Source organism: Amblyomma mixtum, chromosome 2, assembly GCF_055824585.1.
Source record: "Amblyomma mixtum isolate Tamu chromosome 2, ASM5582458v1, whole genome shotgun sequence".
Classification (NCBI taxonomy): domain Eukaryota; kingdom Metazoa; phylum Arthropoda; class Arachnida; order Ixodida; family Ixodidae; genus Amblyomma; species Amblyomma mixtum.
Window position 1 is genome coordinate 283,879,326 of NC_143013.1, and position 19,854 is coordinate 283,899,179.

The following is a 19,854-nucleotide window of genomic DNA, read 5'->3' on the forward strand; positions in this document are numbered from 1 at the left end:
GAAGGTCGGCAGAAGCCTCCGGAGCCACAGACCGAGGGCTCACCAGTATGACCTCCAGCCACCATCCTTTTCAATAAACGTTTACTCACTCACTCTTCGCAATGCTTGTTCATGGTTTTGCAGTGACGACTGTCAGAAGCCAGTGTTTTTAAATGTAGCAGAAAAACCCCTATTAAGTAGCCCCCTAACAGACTGCTGTGCTAATAGACGAAACTCATCAATAAGGTGGAGCTTCCCAGGCTCCACTGCCATGATCATGAAGCAATGTCTCAAAACATACAACAGCAGTACTACAGTGCTTCTTCCCATAGTTCATTTTCTCTTCAGAACGACTGCGATTCATACTCAGTAGTCAAAACTGTGGCATACACTTCCAAGAATTCTGACCTTTCTTTGGTTAGATCTGAGTTTTGAACAAATTTGGCACTTTCTTTTTTTCTTTGGTTTGAACCAAAAAGTACAATCTACTTATAAGGCATCTAATTAGTCCCACAGCACTTTTCAAGGCTGTTAGAATCCTAATAACGGTCGAAAAGCTTGTGGGAATCGACAGCTTTGGCTCTATGCGGCCACCAAATCACAAGATAGCGTTCGCTATGAAATGTGAATTTCCCAGAGCGTTGGCAGAACTCCACAAGCTTGCAAACATAACGAAGGTTTCCAATGACCTTTCAGACACTACTTACTATCTTTTATCAAGAGTGTGAACAGCAAGTGTATACTTATCTTGATTCTGTGTAAGAGCCGGCCCAACAATGCATGGGAAGAATATGTTCACTCGACCATGTCAGTAAAGAATGATAGTGTACAGAGTTTACCACCCCAAAATTGCATGTGGACTAAGAGGGGCGCCATAGTGGAGGGCCCTGGATTAATTACGACGTGCACTGAAGTAGTCTCAGTACGCAAGTGGTATTGCATTTTGCCTTGATGGAATTGCACCCACCACAGCCAAAATTAAACATACAAGTTAGTTAGTGGTCAGCAGCCAAATGGCATGGCCACCGAGAGACAGTGGTGGGACCCTTGTCTACAAAAGTAGGCATAAGCGAATGGAATGCTGAGCAGAGAATTACCTCCCTGTACTGTTTACCCTCATTTCAAATACAATAACTATACTTCCCATTCTTAAGAAAGGTCAAGCCGCCACTTGCAAGAGGAACACAGTTGTGGCATGCAACACGTACGCAACTGACGGGCTGAATTCCTTACCATTCCAAGAACGCGAGCGAGCAAAGGAGTTAATTTCGAAGTACTCAGATATAGGAGCAAAGTAAGATCGTTCACTTTTGGCAAATTAGACTTGCTGCACTACTACACGCAGACGGGCCTAGTGATCATTCATTCCTTTCTTCATGCTCCTTGGCATGTTCCTGGGCTGCAGATTTCAACATAACCAGTGTACAATGCTTACAGCGTGTATAGTGTTACTGGTAAGTGAATTTACCTCCAATTTATAAACTGAACATCTTCGCAGAATTTCCTGTCTTTATAAACCGAGGACACACATGGGAAGATTGCTACAAAATATGGCGGACAGCGCATGCTCTCATAAGCAAGTTGGAGAGAGCAAATGTAGTTTTTGAAGAAGTGGGGCGTTTCCGCATACACCTTAGCAGTATTAGAGTAGTCGTGGGAGCTAGGACCGCCCCATACAAAGCCCTTACATTTGGCCACACCGTTGTGCAGCTACAGGTATACCCACGAGTCTTCTCCAGTTAAACAGAATGGCGGCATACAAAATGCTTCCCGTGTTGGCTTACTGCAAGTGCTTTCACATGGCTTTGTTGCTTCAGGCTTTTTGCCACATCACATCTCAGCATTTTAAGGTGTGTATGAACAGCCAAAATATATTTAGCACGCACATGGAAACACAAAATCAGCAGTAAATATAAAATATATCCCCCAGAGGCGCCATATGCATGAAACAATAAAATTGTCAGGAGGCTTAAAATAAGAAAATTTCGAGTCTCGCTACATTTTTCAGATTTCAGCACCGATTCGTTGTGCCATTTGTGGACATTAAGCCTAGTACATGGATTACATAAGATTCGGGTCATGTCCACAAATGTGGAGGCAACACTCGGGATATGCGGGCCCTTTCGCTGTCAACAGAGTATAAGCATTACATCGGCACGACAGTCACACACACAATTAAGGCAATCATTTTGCTTCTGTTCATAGCGAAATGCAAATGGCAGTTCTTTCAGACCACGTATGCGATATCTCACCTGTAACCTTCACATAGCACACGTCGTGACAGTACCGAGTCAGCCTGTTCCTGGTTACTCAATGCACTGCAACACCTACCAACTAGCCAATTTATGAATGACCTTTGAGTGCTAAAGGGCCCCTGAAATTATTTTTGTGGGCATATTCTAGTGCAACAGATCTGTAGAGGTGGTCTTTGTGGTTATTCGAGTCAAATTTGAAAGCTCTGTGTAGACCCTATAATTCATAAATAATTTTTGAAAATCGCTGCTCGCAGTACGTCGCAAGGAATTAGGGCGACACACCTCGCCACGCGACCCTTACCCAGATGACATCAGTGGGCCAACCTTCAAGCTCGCCGCACCTTCCCTTTAAGAAATGCAACTGCACCAAACATCAGGAAGGAAATGAAGTATTTATTCAAAAATCTACAACAGCAGGATCTAAAAAGAAATCAATAAATATAGTATTCTGTTCGTCTGCATTTACATGATATTTTTTTTTTATTCGAAGTTGTCTCGTTTCCCTCCTTGCATCCCATTGTTAACGTTCTTCACACAATTAGCATTTGTACAGACACAAAAGACAAGGCAGAAGAAAAAGGGGGGGTAGATAAAAGCAACACAAAAAAAATATAAAGAAGCTTGCAAAAATTCCCTGAAACAATGTGTGCAGCTTCCTTGATTGCATCCCACACAACTTTCTTCTATCCTCCTTAAAACACAAAAGATGATGAGTTGTGTGCTGTACAGAAAGGTGCATATGTTCGAAAAGACTGCAGCACTTCCAAGGAGAGGGGGAAGGAGGGTGATGGAAACGATGCAACATCAATGCAAACAAACGATCTACCACAACACACCTAGAAGAAATGTACAGCAGAACGTGCTTCAAAAAGCTATCCTGTTCATCAGGCTGCACCATGTCACAACTCGGTCTCTCACTGCTTTTTTTCTCTCTCTGAAGTCGAGATTACAAACAGCAGAAGCAACAGAAAAAGGGAAAGTAAGGCGCGACCAGCGCACTCTGCCTTCCACGGCATATCACACCACCAAACAAAACAAACAAAAGAACAACAAACTTTTGAGTTTATCGTAAGTGCGATCTTCCACCTTTCAGCACAAAGCGCCGCTGAGTTCTCGAGCCCTGCTTGCTACCTACTAGCCCACCAAAGCTAACAAAGTGCGAATGTGCCATCCGATTTCTCATTTGTATATTACAGAGCCTCTCTGCAAACGAATCGTCATTTCCAACACTTATTCCTCCCTGCACGAAGGCCAGTGGTGCAGAAACTTCGTTTGGGCATTGTCACCACCGAACGCTTATAGATGAACAAAAGCCTGCGGCAGCCTCTCGTCTGATGCTTTTCCATGACCTACGACGGAACCAAACTGCGACAAACAACCCTAGGCCCTGAAACCGCTTGCAGCTATGTTCGCTACTCCTTTCTATAAACTCCTTTGGGCAGGGGGGGAGTCTGTGCCTAAATTGAGGGGGAAAAAGAAATAGAAAAATAAGGAGGCTTTCCTTCCTGTGGAAGCGCGGAGCTCCACGTCTGTGAACACGTTGCTTCAGCTAGTGCCTCGAGACTAGACATTCGCTGCCAGCACTCTTCGTTTCCTTTTTTTTCTACACAAACTCGCGCGGAGAAACGAACCGACATGCCTCATCACCGCTGTGTGCCTTCACACAAGGCGGGCTAGCACAAATATATTACACACGCTTGGGGTTCGAGAGAAGAAAAGTAGCTTCCACCTCCCTTCACCGCCCCAAGCATTTGTCGTTAAATACTCGCTGCTCTCCAAGACAAGTGGGCGCAGCGGCTTGCAAGACCAAGCAGCTCATACGTCGAAGAGAAGAAAGGGAAAGAAAAACGAATACAAATCACACTCAGTTACAGCCTAAAAGCACAACACAGGTGACGACAACAAAAAAAGATTAAAGCGTCCAGCAACACACACAAGACAATGATCAGAACGGGGTGAGCCAAAGAGACGTACACGCGCACAAACACATGCATGACATATATTTTTTTTTTATCTCTCTGTTGAGAACGGAAGACACCTAAAGCCCCCAGAAAAAAGACAGGGAGGCACCACGCACAAAAGCAGAGGCAAGAAGAAGAAGACAACCACAACGAGGAACAGTGCTGACACAGAACCTCCATCCGCTGCTGCCCTCGCTACCCATCGTGAGGCGCTGGCGGCAGCAGCTGTAAGGAACACTGCGAGGAGCAGCAGCGGCACCAAGGAACACTCAGAAGAGCAGCGGCAGCCGCGGCTTCTTAAATACCAGGCCAAAATGAGCCAGATGCCGACAAGGCAGGATGCCAGACCCGCCTCCTCGAAAGCAGCAACCACAGCCTTTGCAGGGGAACGAGAATAGGGGGGGGGGGCAATATCCGAGGAGGAAGGGCTTGATCCTCGCACTGCAGCATACTCTCTGACGTGGCTCTGCGCGGGAGAGCCACCCAGCGGAAGCTGTCCCAGCCCAATTTCAAGCTACAAAGTGGCGTTGTGCAAAACCTTTCCTCTTCCTAATGAACACACCAGTTTCCTGCACCGTGCCAGCTTTCTTTTTTTTTTTTTTCCTGGGTGCATATTACATTTCTGACAAATTAGACTGCTCACACCAGGCTAAAGGAACAGTCGAGCGCTAATGCCGGGCCTCTTTAAGGAACAGCGAGAAATCTTGCCTTTCGAGAACTCGTCTCATCTCCCGAAGGAAGGGCTCACAGGGAACGGAGAGGATGAGGGGGTGAAACAAAAAAAAAAACAACAATAACTGGAAGGCAAGGACAGACTGCTCACACAGCCACCAGACTTCGTGGCGGCGAGCCAAACTTAACCGGAAGGGGTAACAACAGTGGGGAAGGTGGCAGGGGCGGCAGCTTCGTCGTCTCACACACACACGCGCCCACCGAGAATAGAAGCTTCGTCAGCAGGCCAGCGGCAGCAATGGCCAGCAACAGCTGCTCCTCGGCAGCTGTGAGGAGGCTGAGCGAGGACAACCTCCGCCACACAGGGGGGCCTTGCGAGGTGCTCGGGAAGGCGCGTGGTGCCGTCACCCGGGAGTGGCACTGGAACTCTGTGGGGACCATACCGGAGCAACGGTGACTCCGCTGGAAGAGCTGGCCATTTACTGCAGTAAGCTAATCTCGCTGCATACAAGCGTGCAGTTCTTGTGGGAGACCGCAGTACTGGGAACTCCAACTGCCTTGTCACTGCACTGGTCTTGAAAAAATATTTTTATTAATGAAGTCACGGTTACGAAATCTTCAGGGTATATGTATTTTTGTGTGCTGATTCTAAATATGTCATTTAATTTAATGTAAAACAATTCCTTGAGCACTTATGCACTTTTTATGCTAGTATTTTGCGGAGAGTTTTGAAGAAAATTTGCTGCGGGAAACTCGCTGAAATGTATGCCATTGGGTTCTCTTGACACCAAGGAATACAATAAGGGTGAAATTGTCTTCCTGCCTATCATAGAACTTGAGTTATGGGGTTTTAAAGTTGTCGCTTCAGAAATGAGCAGGAAAGTGTGTATTCCTGTTTCTGAAGTGGCAGCTTCAGTACCCTATTACTCAAGTTCTATGAGAGCCAGGATGATAATTTTACCCTTATTGTATTCCTTGGTGTCAAGAGAACCCAATGGCATACATTTCAGCGAGTTTCCTGCCGCAAATTTTCTTCAAAACTCTCCGCAAAATACTTGCATAAAAAGTGCATAAGTGCTCCAGGAATTGTTTTACATGAAATTAAATGACATATCTAGAATTAGTGCACAGAAATACATGTGCCCTGAAAATTTCATAACTATGACTAAATTAATAAAATTTCCTTTTCAAGACCAGTATCCCCCTTAAGGGATGATAGACAAGAAATTTCAGCACAGTGCTCTAGGCTCCTGCGTTGCGGCATGCTTCAGTACATGTGCACTACTGACAGCTCATGAGATCAAAGGCGGCAAGGTGAAACTCGCAGTGAAACCGACCTATTCATAAATATATAGTGCGCAGCAATGTGTCCTGTATGCCTCTCTACACCGTCCGTGTCCCATCATTCAAGCTGGCTAACCCAAGTTTCATAAACGTCAACACAAGCATTCTTTAGCACACCTTCACATGCCAGATTTTCAACAACACGAAAGCCAAGCCACACCATTTCCTTGCCATTAGACAAGAGACTTGTTGTGGCCACCAAGGCACAATACATGCGGACTGAGGACCATATAAGCAACTTCGGTGGATACAGTCATTTCTACAATGACAGCCCCCTCTGTCTTTCCAGCATAAATGACAGCGACTACAACACGAGTTCTCAATCTTTTTAGCCTCGAGGAACCCTACAGCTTTCAAAAGCTGCTAAGGAACCCTAGGTATCTTGGCGTCCATCCCTTCATATCCCAAATGCATGCTAAAAGGAGCATGCAGGTATACATGGTGTTTTTTTTAACGTTTACAGATTTTTTATTTTAGAAACTGCAAAAGAGACGTCGTGCCGTCTATGCAGGCAGACTATAAATCAAGGTGGACAAATTATGCCAGTGATACAATGCAACAATTACATGACTAATTAACTAAAATACTCAATCAACTTTTTTTTACACTTTGGGGGCAAAATTATATAGCAAATAAGGCCGTCAACATTGACAGTGACCCCAGTTTTTAAAGTTCCTCGACCGGCAATGCAATGCGAAGCATCGAACATCAAATATACACAGTTTTAAAGTTCACTGAGTTGGCTTTCCCACATTGCATAATCATAAAATAGCATCGCTTTTATTTTTTATGCATCGAATGCATGCCATTTGTGTATTTGATGATGTCGAAAAAGTTACCTTGATCTCAATGAAACAATGCACAGCAATGCCATTTTATAAATATGCAATGCACTGCAGTTAATTTGCCAGAGCACCTTTGTCTTTTTGTCAGAAAAAGAGACTGAGCGCCTTTACATGCCATTTTTTTTTGTTGAAGTATTGGTTTGGTTTATGCAGTTTAACGCCCCAAGCGACTCAGGCTATGAGGGACGCCGTAGTGAAGGGCTCCGGAAATTTCGACCACCTGGAGTTCTTTAACGTGCACTGACATCGCACAGTACACGGGCCTCTAGAATTTCGCCTCCATCGAAATTCGACCGCCGCGGCTAGGATCGAACCTGCGTCTTTCGGGTCAGCAGCCGAGCACCGTAACCACTGAGCCACCGTGGCGGCTTTGTTGAAGTAATGGAGGGCAGAAAAGCCTTGCATGCTTTTTCTTTGTGTGGCAGCAGGTATAAGAAGTGCAAGTTTGCAATCAATGGCACATTTGCCCACCACAGCAACGTGTATGTGATTATGTCTGCACTGCTTCATTGTTTTACAACACTGCTTCCAGTATATGGAGATTTCAAATGAAAGGTTCACACACACTTAAAAAAAATTGCTGCCTAAACCACTGCACCAAATGTTGTTGAAATGTGATAGCAGCGTAGGTTCACTGCAGGGCCCAAGGACACAGTACAAGCTCATCAAGAATTTGTTTCACAGCCTGCACTGTCCTTTGTCCTCAGACACCACAAGGGATTATAGAAGCGACATGACTTGTTTTTCCCTCCTTTAGCAGAAACTGCTGCTGCGAGCTACCTTCACCAGCTTGGCATTCCATTTGCATCGCAGATGAGGTAGCAAACCTTCACCCGCTTCACAAGCAGTCTTATTGTGCTTTGCCACTCGAACATCAAGCAAGCAAGACTCACCTCATTCCCAGCATCCCTCTGACACCACTGCACCCTCCCAGTCTGAAAACTGCCTCTAGCAACATGCTTGCCATTGTGTACTATCTGACGAGGGTGTTAAAACTGCCCTTTTTAGTTACGGTTCGGATCTCATGAAATTTTGCACACAGTTGTGTTTTTCTCTTCTGATTCCAAATATGTAGTCATAATTGAGCTGGTGGTCTTAGATCAAAAGTTATCTTGAATTCTATAGTGTAAAAAGGTAATTTCTTACGCAGCTTTAATGAACTTTCTCGTTGCATTTTGTTGCTTTGAATTAATGAATTGATAGCCAGCGAATTCCCCTGCCTGATGACATTCTTACTTTTTTTTGTTTAGGACACGTATAAACAGCAATTTACAATTACCTTAATGAGTTGCAGTGTCAAATACTGTGACCTCTTACTCTCGACATAGTATATCACGAAGACGTGCCTTTAGAGGAAAACGAAGAATGTCACCGGGTATGGGAACTTTCTGGCGATGAATTCATGTAAATAAAAGAAGAAAGTGTAATGAGAAAGTTAATTAAAGCTCCGTAAGAAATTACCTAATGACATTCTAGACTTTGTAAGATTTAAGACCACCAGCTCAAATATGATTATACATATTTGGAATCAGAAGAGGAAAACTCATCTGTGTGCAAAATTTCACGAGATTCTAGCCATAGATAAAAAAGTTAGTTTTAAGACCGTCGTCCCCAACTGCTCTTGAGGAGCAAAAACAAATGCGGCATTGCTCCTTTCACATGCATGACCTTGAAGCATGCCCGACTGGCTGATGATGCAATGTGCCAGAATGTGAGCCTCCCATGGCTACCTCTGACAACAGCACTCCCCTGCACTCAAGAGCACCATTCAACTGGCCTCCTCGCATGTGTGACTTGCTTCCATGCCTCTGACATCAGCTGGCGCAATTTTAGTCCTCCAACCAAGTTGTTCAGCCACAAACAAACACCAAAATGGAGTGACCCACAGGCGTGGAGAGACAGAGAAAGTGAGACGAGCAGCCGCACTCACCCCCCGAGATGGACACACCAACAACCACGAAAGAGGCAGCGTCCGCTCAGGAGGAGGAGGCCCCAGGGGCCGCCTGCTGGGGCAGCCTGTTGGCAAAGCGTGCTTGGAACAGCTTGGTCTCCTCGAAGACCAGCACCTTCAGCTGCTCCTTGGGCAGGTCGTCCAGTTCCGTCTCAAACTTGAAGGGCTCATCTGCCACTGGCTGCAAGGCAAGCACGCAGCACCCACAGCGGCAAGTGTGAGTTGTGCACACAGCAGCACAGAACAACATCCCTCCAGAGGAGGAAAGTGGCAACCCTTATTCTGGAGACCTCCACTACAGCACCTCTTTCTCTCTTTCTTCTGTCACTCCCACCTTCCTCCTTTCCCTTATGGTGCAGGAGATATGCCAGACAGATACTGCCCCATTTCCTTTCCTCAAAAACCAATTTATAATTTACAAAACCTAGCCAAGCTTGCTAGCAAAGCGTCAAATTCTGAGGCTGTGCATGCCCTTGAGTGCTTTCTGAGAGTTTAGCAAACCAGAAAGATTCAGACACCGAATCTGGAAGAGAAATGCTCAACCCATTTGTGCACTGTGCTCAGCTAATATAATGAGCAACGTCTTAACATGTCATGCTGGCTGAAAATTCATTTCACTCAAAAGAACAGGTACTCAGCAGTGCAATAAGCTGTATAGGAGATTATCACTCATTTCTTATATATCAATAACCATTGCTGCACCTTTTGTACATGTGTTGAAGAGCTTGACTTTATATTCCAGTTCATGATCGCATCACATTCCTCACAGTCCCCTGTCTCCGGCATAACACAGTTTTTCAAAATACCAAGCAGGACTATTTTAAAACACCAAAAACGGCAAATCGCGAACTGGCTCATTGCCAGAGACAATGCTCTGATTGACGCAGCGATGATGTCACAGACATGACTGGAAAAACCCATGTATGAGCCTTGTACGGCTGAAATAACTGTGAATGATGACTCTGTTCATTAAATGCCTAACACAACCTACTACAAGCCTCAAAATTTGTTGTTCAAAAATGGAACGGGCAATAATGTGCAATTAATGTTTATAACGCTGCAAGCACAGCCCTGCTCACATAAATCACCTGGACCGAGACCATGAAAACGGAAAAACCTTAAACTGATTCGAGCAGAAATGAATTGCTATACAGCTTCCAAACATGGTGGAAAGAATCGGGACAGAGAGGAAAACCTACAGCAAAAGTTTCATCAGAATACGCGAGTCTCAAAAAGACCCCCAGAGTTGCCCTTCAAGCACTTGCTAACAGATGACACCTGACTGATTGATTTGTGAGTTGTCATGCTCTACACTCACTTCTGTAGTCAATTAAGGAGGATTAACTACGGTGTGTTGGCGCACCATGTGCAAATTTCAGTACTCAAATCGCATTTGCCAGTATTCTGAACCTATTTGATCTAAATTTGATCAGGCATTAAGTTCGAGCCAGAAATCTGCCGTGTATGAATTTGTGATCAAGTATATTTTTAATTCTTGTTAAGTACCTTTGTATTCCCCTCACAAGTATTTAGCCAGTTATTCAAGATGACCCTTTTTCTATTTTGGAATTAATATTTGATTACTGCACCAGATTTTCACACCCTTCTCATTTCTTGCTGACCTTTCTGTTACTTGCTTTCACTTTTACTATGCTTTAGCTTCTACAGTTAACTAACACTTGTTATGTCAATCCCGTTGTTACTCTTACAACAAGCCATGTCTTGTTTTCCAGGATTTTTTCCCCCCAAAAAAGCTTGCATGTCTTTTCTTTCAAAACTTGTTCATTAGCACCTACCGCTATAATGCAAGACCCCCAGAGAGCATTCTGAACATGCAACATCTTGCACATAAAACTGGCCACTTAGGAGCTAGAATTTCAGGTCACAGCCCAAGAAGAGAAGGTTTGCAGCAGGGCTAGAGCACTACAGAAGCACACAATTGACAACTTGCAAAATTGCAGGAAAGCTGACTTACAGGAAGATGTTTTCCAACAGTTTAACAGGGTAGCAAGAGGGGAGATCTATCAATCGACCTCCACTGTATCCTTCTTCGAAAACGTGAAGGGGGTGGCTGCTGCCAGCAAATCAGCGTGAGCCTGTAGCCCTGCCGGTCACCACCAGCTTTCGAGATAGAGTGTAAAGGGAAGCTGTCGAAAGGTTACAGTGATGCATTCCCTTGCAGAGTACCTGTCTCGACCCCCTGCTCTATTGTGTCCTATCAACAACTTCCTTCTCACTTAGACAAAGAGGCATCTCCCCTCTCCCTTTTCAAGCAAGAATGCGAGATTGCCGTCTGCGAATGAGGGTTTTTGGTTGGAACATTGTAGAGGGCGCCCATCATTCTGCAAGTTGTCAATTATTACTCTATGAAGCCTCTTCACAGATAAGGGTGCTTTTGCAAGGTAGCTCACCTCATCTCCCGGGTCATAATACTGCTCCAGGTAAGGGTGTGCAAGGGCTTCCTCCACGTTTATTCTCCGATGGGGGTTGAATGTCAGCATCTTATCCAAAAGGTCCAAGGCTGCATTGCAAAGAAAAGAGTGGTTCATGGCACTGGCTTGAACACATAAAGAAATGCTTTGCAAGACTTTACTTACTTCACAGTGGTACTAACAGTCAAAGCAAGAAAGTTCAGTCATTCAGTTAAAGGCCTTTAAATTTTACAGACAGTGCAATAAAAAACGGAGAATGATGAAGAAAGCGGATGCCTGGCAAGCTTCAGCACAAGGCGCCCTTTTGATCCACTGTTTGTCTTCATCGAAGCTTCAATTAAATGAGGCTTCATAGGACCGAAGAATTTCACAATAAGAATCAATGCTGGAAGTTGCACTGCGACTTCCGGCTGAAATTATCAGTGTCATCTTTGTTACCTACCGAAGTGTGCAGTTTATACTGGCTGTGTTAGCAAAGCCCAAAATAGACAGCCTACCATGTATCCCTTTGTTTTCATGGCTGCACTACAAGCCAGCCAACAGCCCTATTGCAGTCACAACACAATAGCCAGAGGGGTAACAACAAGCACAGTACAAAAGTCTGCCTACCAGCTCACTTCCCAGTTACAGTATGTCGGAAGCAGCTCTCAGTTAACTCATACTCCCTGGTAAACATGGTAACCTCGTCACACAAGCATTCCTTTGAGAAGTACAGAAGAGATGGACATTGCAATAACAACAGAGAGATGCTGCTATGGCAAGGGTCCCAGGCATTGTCTATACAACTAGAGAGGCAGTCGTGGCGATCAATCTAAAGCAGCTCGCAACAAGAAGCAACAACAATATCGACAGGGCCACGTACCCTTGGGGTCAGCATCTGGGTAGAGCTTGGACCAGGGTATCTTGGCCTTGTGGGGCAGTGACTGGAGGTAGGAACGCGCCTTCTCGTTGATAATGCAGTTGAGGTCGTCGGGGCCAGGTGAGCCCAGCACGCCGAGGATATGGTTGAGCTGGTCCAGATAGTGCTTGCCCGGGAAAAGCGGCCGGTTGGAGACCATTTCGGCCAGGATGCACCCCACAGACCAGACGTCGATGGCTTGGCTGTAGCCCTTCGAGTTGAGCATAATCTCGGGGGCCCGGTACCAGCGCGTTGCCACATACTCTGTCAGGAAACCCGTGTGGTCGTGCTCGGGGTCTGCCACCCGTGCCAGTCCAAAGTCACAGATCTGCGCACAAAGCGGTGGGCACACTGAATTCCCTCAAGAAGTGCCTGCTTCCACAAACATCATCACGTAGAAGCACAAGCACTCTCCACATCAATGTTCTGTCACATTATTCGATTCATAGCTGTGTAAGAGCAGCCTAAGGCCTCAAATGAACAAATCGTTCCGTCAAAACTGCAAAGGCGAACAGCAAAACCATTAAGCAGTTGGCAATAGGATGGGAAAATATGTCTGACGAGCTGTAGTTAACATATGCTTTGCAAGCAGTGTCGATATGCACATATACACTTACACCAACCAAGACATGGAAATGGAGTCTACACTGTGCACTGCCATCTCTCAAAGCAGCCACAACCAGAATACCAGCACTGGGACTCCTAACTGTATGTTGGTGGCATGCAGCATGAATATATGCAACACAGCTTTGCACTAAATAATCCGACAACTTTTGCCATACCCTGCCATGAAATGGTGAGCAATAGCAGACATGCCCCTTGCTGTCATGAATCAGGTTTCTTGCCACCATTTTTTCAGTTTCTAGGCTAATATAACTGCTATGAAAGGAAAAAAGAAACGCACCACACACTCACCAAACTTAAAAAGCACTTTTAAAGCTCGGCTAGTCTTAAAACAGTAAGGGGGATGAGCTGTAAATTTAGCTGCACAGGCAACAGCCCCGCATGTCCCTCTTTGCTATGGGAGTGAGCGAGAGATGGAACTGTTTACATAACGGACAGATGAGGCACTCACAGAACTGAAGCTAGCACATTTCTATGTGACACGTTCCTGCACACACAACAAAAAAGAAGAAGAGAAAGCAGAAGCATTTCCATCCCTTCTTCCTCTTTTGCATCAAAGGCAGACTTCAGATTTCTATCGCTACTTCTTTTCACGTTAGATGCCAGGACATTGCGCTGTAACCTGCTTCGTTGGAGCCTAACTCAAGTAACACCTTGCTAAATTAACCCTTTGAAGGTTTTTGCCGTATATGTACGGCGGCGGTTTTCTGTCCCGCAAGGTCTTTGCCGTACGGGTACGGTTTCGATCTTCCGTTTGAAATTTTGCGCCAAAAGAACAATGCGTGCTCACTGGGGGGTGCTGCCACCTCTTAGGACTTAAGAAGTGTTTGAATTTTGTGCTGCCTTCTTATGGAGATAAGCAGAACTTATGTCTAGCTTTAGCGCAGCGGCACAGACTGCGGCAACACCCCTTTTGTAGTTTTGGTTTTCTTTTTGTCAGCACTATCTTGCAGGGACTGCCGAAGTTGATTTCTATCTTTATTGGCGCTGCTCTTAGCTAGCTTATCACCGTTGCTCGTGAGGTATTCTCGCCCTCTGTGGCAACGCGCCTAAGCGGTTTCGATTCCGCCGCAGGATCGCAACGGAGTCGCGCGAAACGTGTTTTCTCTTTGTGGGCACTGTTTTGCAGAGGCGGCGAAAATTGATTTCTATCTTTATTGGTGCTGCTCTTAGCTTGCTTATCACCGTTGCTATTCTATTCTATTGAACATTTTCCAGTTGTGAGTGATGCTGTCACCAAAGTACTGTTCCTAATTTTTTTTTACTATTTATTCTCGATTATATGCATTTTGTAGATTCAAGATCCGCAATAAAGTAATTTGACCACCTGGGAAAGTTTTCTTCAAAATAATTCGACCCTCAAAGGGTTAAAGCACTGCCGCCCCTCTTGGATCTGCACCCTGCCATGTGAAAGCAAGTGCAGTGGTAATTGCAAACAACCTGTCTTGAGAAACACACTAAGGGTGGACACGCAGGACTTGACATAAATGAGTGAACACAGGCAAGGGCCCTAGACAGTAACAGGCAGAAAGCGGGCCACATCTTGCAACATTGATGGTCACGCACCTTAAGGTCGCAGGTGGTGTTGAGGAGGAGGTTGCTGGGCTTGAGGTCCCGGTGCAGCACATTGGCGGAGTGGATGTACTTGAGGCCCCGAAGTATCTGGTACAGGAAGTAGCAAATGTGGTCGTTGCTCAGCTTCTGCGTCTTCAGCAGCTTGTACAGGTCCGTCTCCATCAGGCACTGCACGATATAGCTGCACACACAGCGCGACAGGCCTCCGGTCAAGGACAACAACACGGCAGCTGTCTCCAGGCAAGGACTGCGTCTAGGTGGGGCTAGAGAGACCAAAAATGTGACACAGTACGTGGACCAAAGAAGTGAGCTCGGCCAGTGGGTGAAAGGCACTCCACGCGTTGGCCGACTCTACCCACCGTACGGGGAGAAATATAAAACAAAAAAGGCGGGAGCCGGACGTTAATTCGATTTAATTAGGGAAATCTGCTGCACAGGGCCAATAAATCGAAGTTTCTAAGAATGCTCGGAACGTGTAGATTGAGTTCACGCGGCAAAAAGACAAGTTCAGATTCCTCTTCACTGCACCTTTAATGCCACCTTCCAGGTATCGACAGTCAATGAAGTGGGCATACAACCACAAATTCATCAGGACGAAAGTAAGCATTCATAAAGTCCTCAGATTTCTTGAACCTTCAGTTTGCCGCATGACTGGCCCAAGTGGCCCTGATTTCTCAGACACTGAAGTGCAAAGCATAAACGTTGAGGTACTTGTTGGTACATGCCATGCAAGCAGAACAAAACCACATTATTCACTCTATAAGCTGAAGACCTAACTGTAGGCTTTGACTTATCACCTGCATTTTGCTGAAGCAATGACACAAGACAGAAGTTTGCTGACATTACTGGAAAAAAAATATGTTAACTGCAAGCACAAACTACAATACAATGATGTTCAAGTGAGATACAACCAGCAACAGGTAAAAATGTAAAGGATACACATCCTTCATTTGCTCAATTGTTGGTGCCCGAATTATGTCTCTGATGTCTATAATCTGAAAACAGAAAAAGATAACACGTATTTAGGAAGATGAGCACAAAATGAAAAAGAATGTGCATTGCTGCACTTTATCTGCATGAGGCAAAGATAGCTTGTAGCAGCTACCAAGAATTTTCAAACGACTGTTAATGAGACTAGGACAATGACACTAATAAAGAAGAAACAAATGCTGTAAAACAACAAAAGGTAACCTGAAATCTCCCACTATGTGGTTCCCTCCCATCATCACCCCCCAAGGAATGGCCATTACCAATGAAATATTAACTTCCATGTGCAATACAAATTTCTCAAGTGCCATGCGCAACAAAGGTAGATTCGAACAGAAACCATAGCTTCCACAAGCATAAACCCTCCCCAACCTTGCTCTGGCTTTCTTTATTTTGTACTTATCTAATATTTTACGTTATTCTATGTTCTAAATGACCGTCAGTTGATCTCGGTGTTGCTTAAGTTCCTCAATTTAGGTACTCAACAAACAGCTTTACAATATAAACACAAATGTTAAATACGACAACATTAAACATAGCTGCAATCTCTCATTGGCTCCTCTTAACTTTCTAAAATGAAAATGCTGGCAAAAAATGAGCAAATTTTTTCTCTTGTCGGTTATCTGCGTGGTTCAACAATGAAAGGCTGTCGTGGCTACAGGCTTGTTCAGGCAGCAGAACTAGCGAGATGTGTGCCAATATAAGCTATCACTGCAAGTTCCTCCAGACACAGCAGGGATGCTGTTTCTACAGCTGAAATTTAGCAAGAAACGAATGCTAAAAGTTCCACAAAGTAATGACATCTCAGCAAGTGATGAAAGATTATTAGAAAAATATGCCAGAAGCTATGAGGCCACTCTCAATGTTTGTTAGGCACAGCTGTGATGCTACTCCTACAGCTGAAGTGTTTAGCAAGACTTAATGACCGCTACAAGCGTCTTGTTGCAATTTCAAAATTTCAGCGAAGTGCAAATTTTGCCTAATTTCACTACTCCATGAAGAAAATAATCTTGCTGGAGCAGGTTCCCATCAGAAGCTGGCATTTGGTCTATTCTTTGCACAGGGCAACAGTACAAGTTCGGTACACAGGCAAGCAAGACACCAAATGCTATGGCTTTACACGGCTTAACAAGACAAGCAAAGATAATTTTGCTCACTGATATAAAAACATGCACACTACACCTCAATACACTAAAGAGAAAACAAGAATCTACAGCTCAAGAAATCTCTCCAAGATATCTCTCACGTTCACGTAACTGAACTTGAACGTCTCCTTGAATCCTGTGTAAAGCGAACCATTGAATAAAAAATACAAAGGCCAGTTTCTGTCAAGCTAAGGACAGCTGTATCTAAGGTAATAAATGCTAAGAAATTTCTACACAAAGTTATCTTGTCAAAATGTTGCACGACCCCGTGCATAACACGACAGTCGTCTAGAGTTACCAGGATGCCAATTACAGATCCCAACACAAATAGCCATGCATCAGAGTGCTAAAAATGCAACATATGACCAAAAACAGTGCAGCATGAACATAGAAGACTTTTATCAGTTAAGCTGTCATTCAGTTTTTCTTTTCTTCAGTGAAAGAATGCACCAAGGAAAAACCAAAGTGGCACCAATGATCTCTCAAACACAAGTACTTTCAGAAACCAGAAAGAACAAGGTAATGATATAAAGCAAGCATATCACTTACATTTTCATGTTTGAACCGCGTCAATATTTTAATCTCCCTCAACGTCCTCTGACAATAGGTCTGGTGTTCGAAGGGAGAGATCTTTTTGATGGCTACCTTTTCGTTGGTTTCATTGTCAAAAGCAGAACTGAAAAAAGGAGACCATGCGCATTTAGTGCAGAGTAGAGAATACTACATGAACTGGAAGAATTCTCTCATTCACATGGTTCAGCTGCCAAGAAAAACTGACACGCTGTTACTAAAAGAAACTGAATAGTACCGCAACAACTAATTATATGTCTTCCTTCCAACTTGGGGTAACCCAAATTGGTTAACCTGAACAACACTCTTGTAATGTCCACTCCTGTTAAAATGTTGTCCCCCATCTGTACATGCAACGCGCCATTTCTTTTGTGGGTCTACTATTATCTGATAACTTCTACTGAAGGAGGCTTGTCCACACTACAGTAGCACTTTATTTTCCATGGGTTTATTCACAACTGCCACGCCTGTGCCCAACAACCGTTTCAGCGCGCCAAAGCACTGGTTAGAAACCTGCTATGCAGAGATTTGACGACATTCCAAACCACACCTCGAAGTTACGCTACAACTGTAACGTAATCTGCGGGCCGACCCTCGCCACGCCGTTCATCTCGCAGCAGCAGGCTCAAAACTACGAACGAAAGAGGTCAAACATAATCTGACACGTTCGCAGATTTATCTCTCACAATGCTCACGTATGTACGGTACGTGTCGCGAACCTTATCAGCGAGTAAAGAGGTCCCTCTGCCAGAGCAATCGCCGCCTGGAACTCGAGGACAGACCGTCAAGCCGCTGGGCGTGTCAAGAATCTCTCGCGTTGCGGCGTATGCTCGCTCGAGGCAGTGGTTTTTCCCATCGCTAAGCGCACGCCAGGTGATCGCAAACACAGACGCGCTCTGGTCTAGACCTAGGTTACCCCGAACGACACAGAAAAACAGAATGCAGGACAGTAACCACGAGAAGGCGGTGGCAACCACTGTCACGTTCGGAATGCAGCCGCTTACTATTTGCATGCCGCACTGCAGCCGGCGTCTAACCGCGCAATGTCGCGAAGTACGAACGGCCGAACGCGTCAACCGCGACCAGCGCAGCCAAGTCTCGGGAAGTGGCGACAGACGCGCCAGCAGGACGCCAAAGAAGAGCCGAGCAGAGAAGAAAAGCGACGAGGCAACGCGTCCGCAAACGAACTGACATGTAGCACGCACGGTCGCACACGCATTATGTATACAGCGAGGCTAGCATAACGGCCTCTCGCTCAGAAACAACAATTTTCAGCAGCCAGGCCTTTCGAGAATCCTCGGCCATACACTCGGCGGCTATGAGAGGGCGATGAAATAAAATATAAAGCGTCGGTTCACTAAATCTGAACGGCTGGTATAAAAGTTGGATGAATGTCAGCCAGCGCCTACCGGCGCCCGAACCCCGAATGCCCGGGCACACAAGACCTTCGCGGGCCGCTGACAAGCATTAGCAGCGCAGCAGAAAAGAGCGCTGGTAAAAAGAAAACGCGTGCATCCGCCACAGTTTCCTCCGCACGGCCTCAGACAGCCGCGAAATGCGGCCGCGGAGGCGTTTGTCGCCCGTTTCGCGTTGAACAAACCGCACGAAAAGGGGGGAAACACTCGCAGCTCGAGGCGAAGGCTCTTTGACATTTACACGCTTGTCGCATTGCCTAGAAACTGCAGTTCGGCCGATGGCCGCGCATTAGTGTTGTGCTAGCCGGCACAAGGTCAATTCCGCCTTGCGAGTGACGGCACGCAGCTCCTATTGATAGCTTCGGCACAGCGTATAAAATATTGCAACATCCCATACAGCGAGCCCGGCGCGCGGGGCACCTCGCATTAGCGCGAACCGCAGACGGGCGTCCGTGCTCCACAGTTGGTCCGTTTTTTTGGCTGTCCGACCGCGCGTTCGGAGCTGTAGCTTGCCGGAGAAACATGCACAAATCAAAATCATCCGCGAGCCAGCGAAAGGCTTAATCCTAATGAATGACAACTGTTGCATTATCGTGGGAGCCCCATGCAGACGCCTAACATACTCGGCGCTCGTGCAAGCAGCCGTGCCTGTGCAATTTTGAACAGTATTTTAAAGTTCGCGACGTAATATCAGGCTTCTACTCACACGACCATGCCATAGGCTCCTTCTCCGATGTAGGCTAAATTCGTATACCGCGGTGCAACTTCAAACACTTGGCCTCTGACAATTTCCGTTGCCTTGGGTTCGCATTCACCCAACTCGTTGGTCGCCATTTTCGTGACCAACGCTCTCACCAGCTCCCTTCAGTCCTCCAGCGTGTTCGCACTTTCCATAGGGCGACGTCAGAGACACAGGACGTGACGTTGATCTGGGTCACACGAGGATTGGCCGACAGCCGCAACAGTAGCGACCAATCGATTTACACGATACAAGATGACGTCACTATAGCGGACGTGACGCTTGCCAGGGAGGGAACGTAATTGGCTGCCTTCAGCTTCGGCTTCCGCGATTCTCCACTGCGGATGGTCTGCAGGTGCCGAAGTCCGCCGGCGGTTCTTTGAGCGGAGCGCTTTTCGAAGCAGGAGTACCGCAGTTCGCGGTCTGTAGTCACGGGCATAAGTTTACGGGATTAAGATTCGT

The 19,854-nt window shown here is 45.8% G+C and overlaps 1 protein-coding gene across 1 annotated transcript; it reads right to left on the bottom strand.

The window, feature by feature from the left end:
• Positions 1–2,607: 2,607 nt before the first annotated feature.
• rl (Mitogen-activated protein kinase rl) lies at positions 2,608–19,569 on the bottom strand. Its single transcript, XM_089574238.1, has 8 exons — positions 19,360–19,569; positions 17,218–17,344; positions 15,476–15,531; positions 14,528–14,717; positions 12,302–12,665; positions 11,419–11,528; positions 8,987–9,188; positions 2,608–5,295 (listed from the first exon to the last, which is right to left on the bottom strand). The coding sequence occupies exons 1-7, from the start codon at positions 19,485–19,487 to the stop codon at positions 9,033–9,035; spliced, it is 1,131 nt and encodes a 376-aa protein (XP_089430364.1). The 5' UTR covers positions 19,488–19,569; the 3' UTR covers positions 2,608–5,295; positions 8,987–9,032.
• Between the last annotated feature and the right edge of the window lie 285 nt (positions 19,570–19,854).

Excerpts from the sequence above, each read along its gene's own strand:
- rl (XM_089574238.1), bottom strand. The coding sequence starts at position 19,487 with ATGGCGACCAACGAGTTGGGTGAATGCGAACCCAAGGCAACGGAAATT. Across the intron at positions 12,666-14,527 it reads ACACCACCTGCGACCTTAAG|ATCTGTGACTTTGGACTGGC; the intron begins GTGCGTGACCAT and ends CTTTGTGCGCAG. Across the intron at positions 11,529-12,301 it reads CCCAGATGCTGACCCCAAGG|CCTTGGACCTTTTGGATAAG; the intron begins GTACGTGGCCCT and ends TTTGCAATGCAG.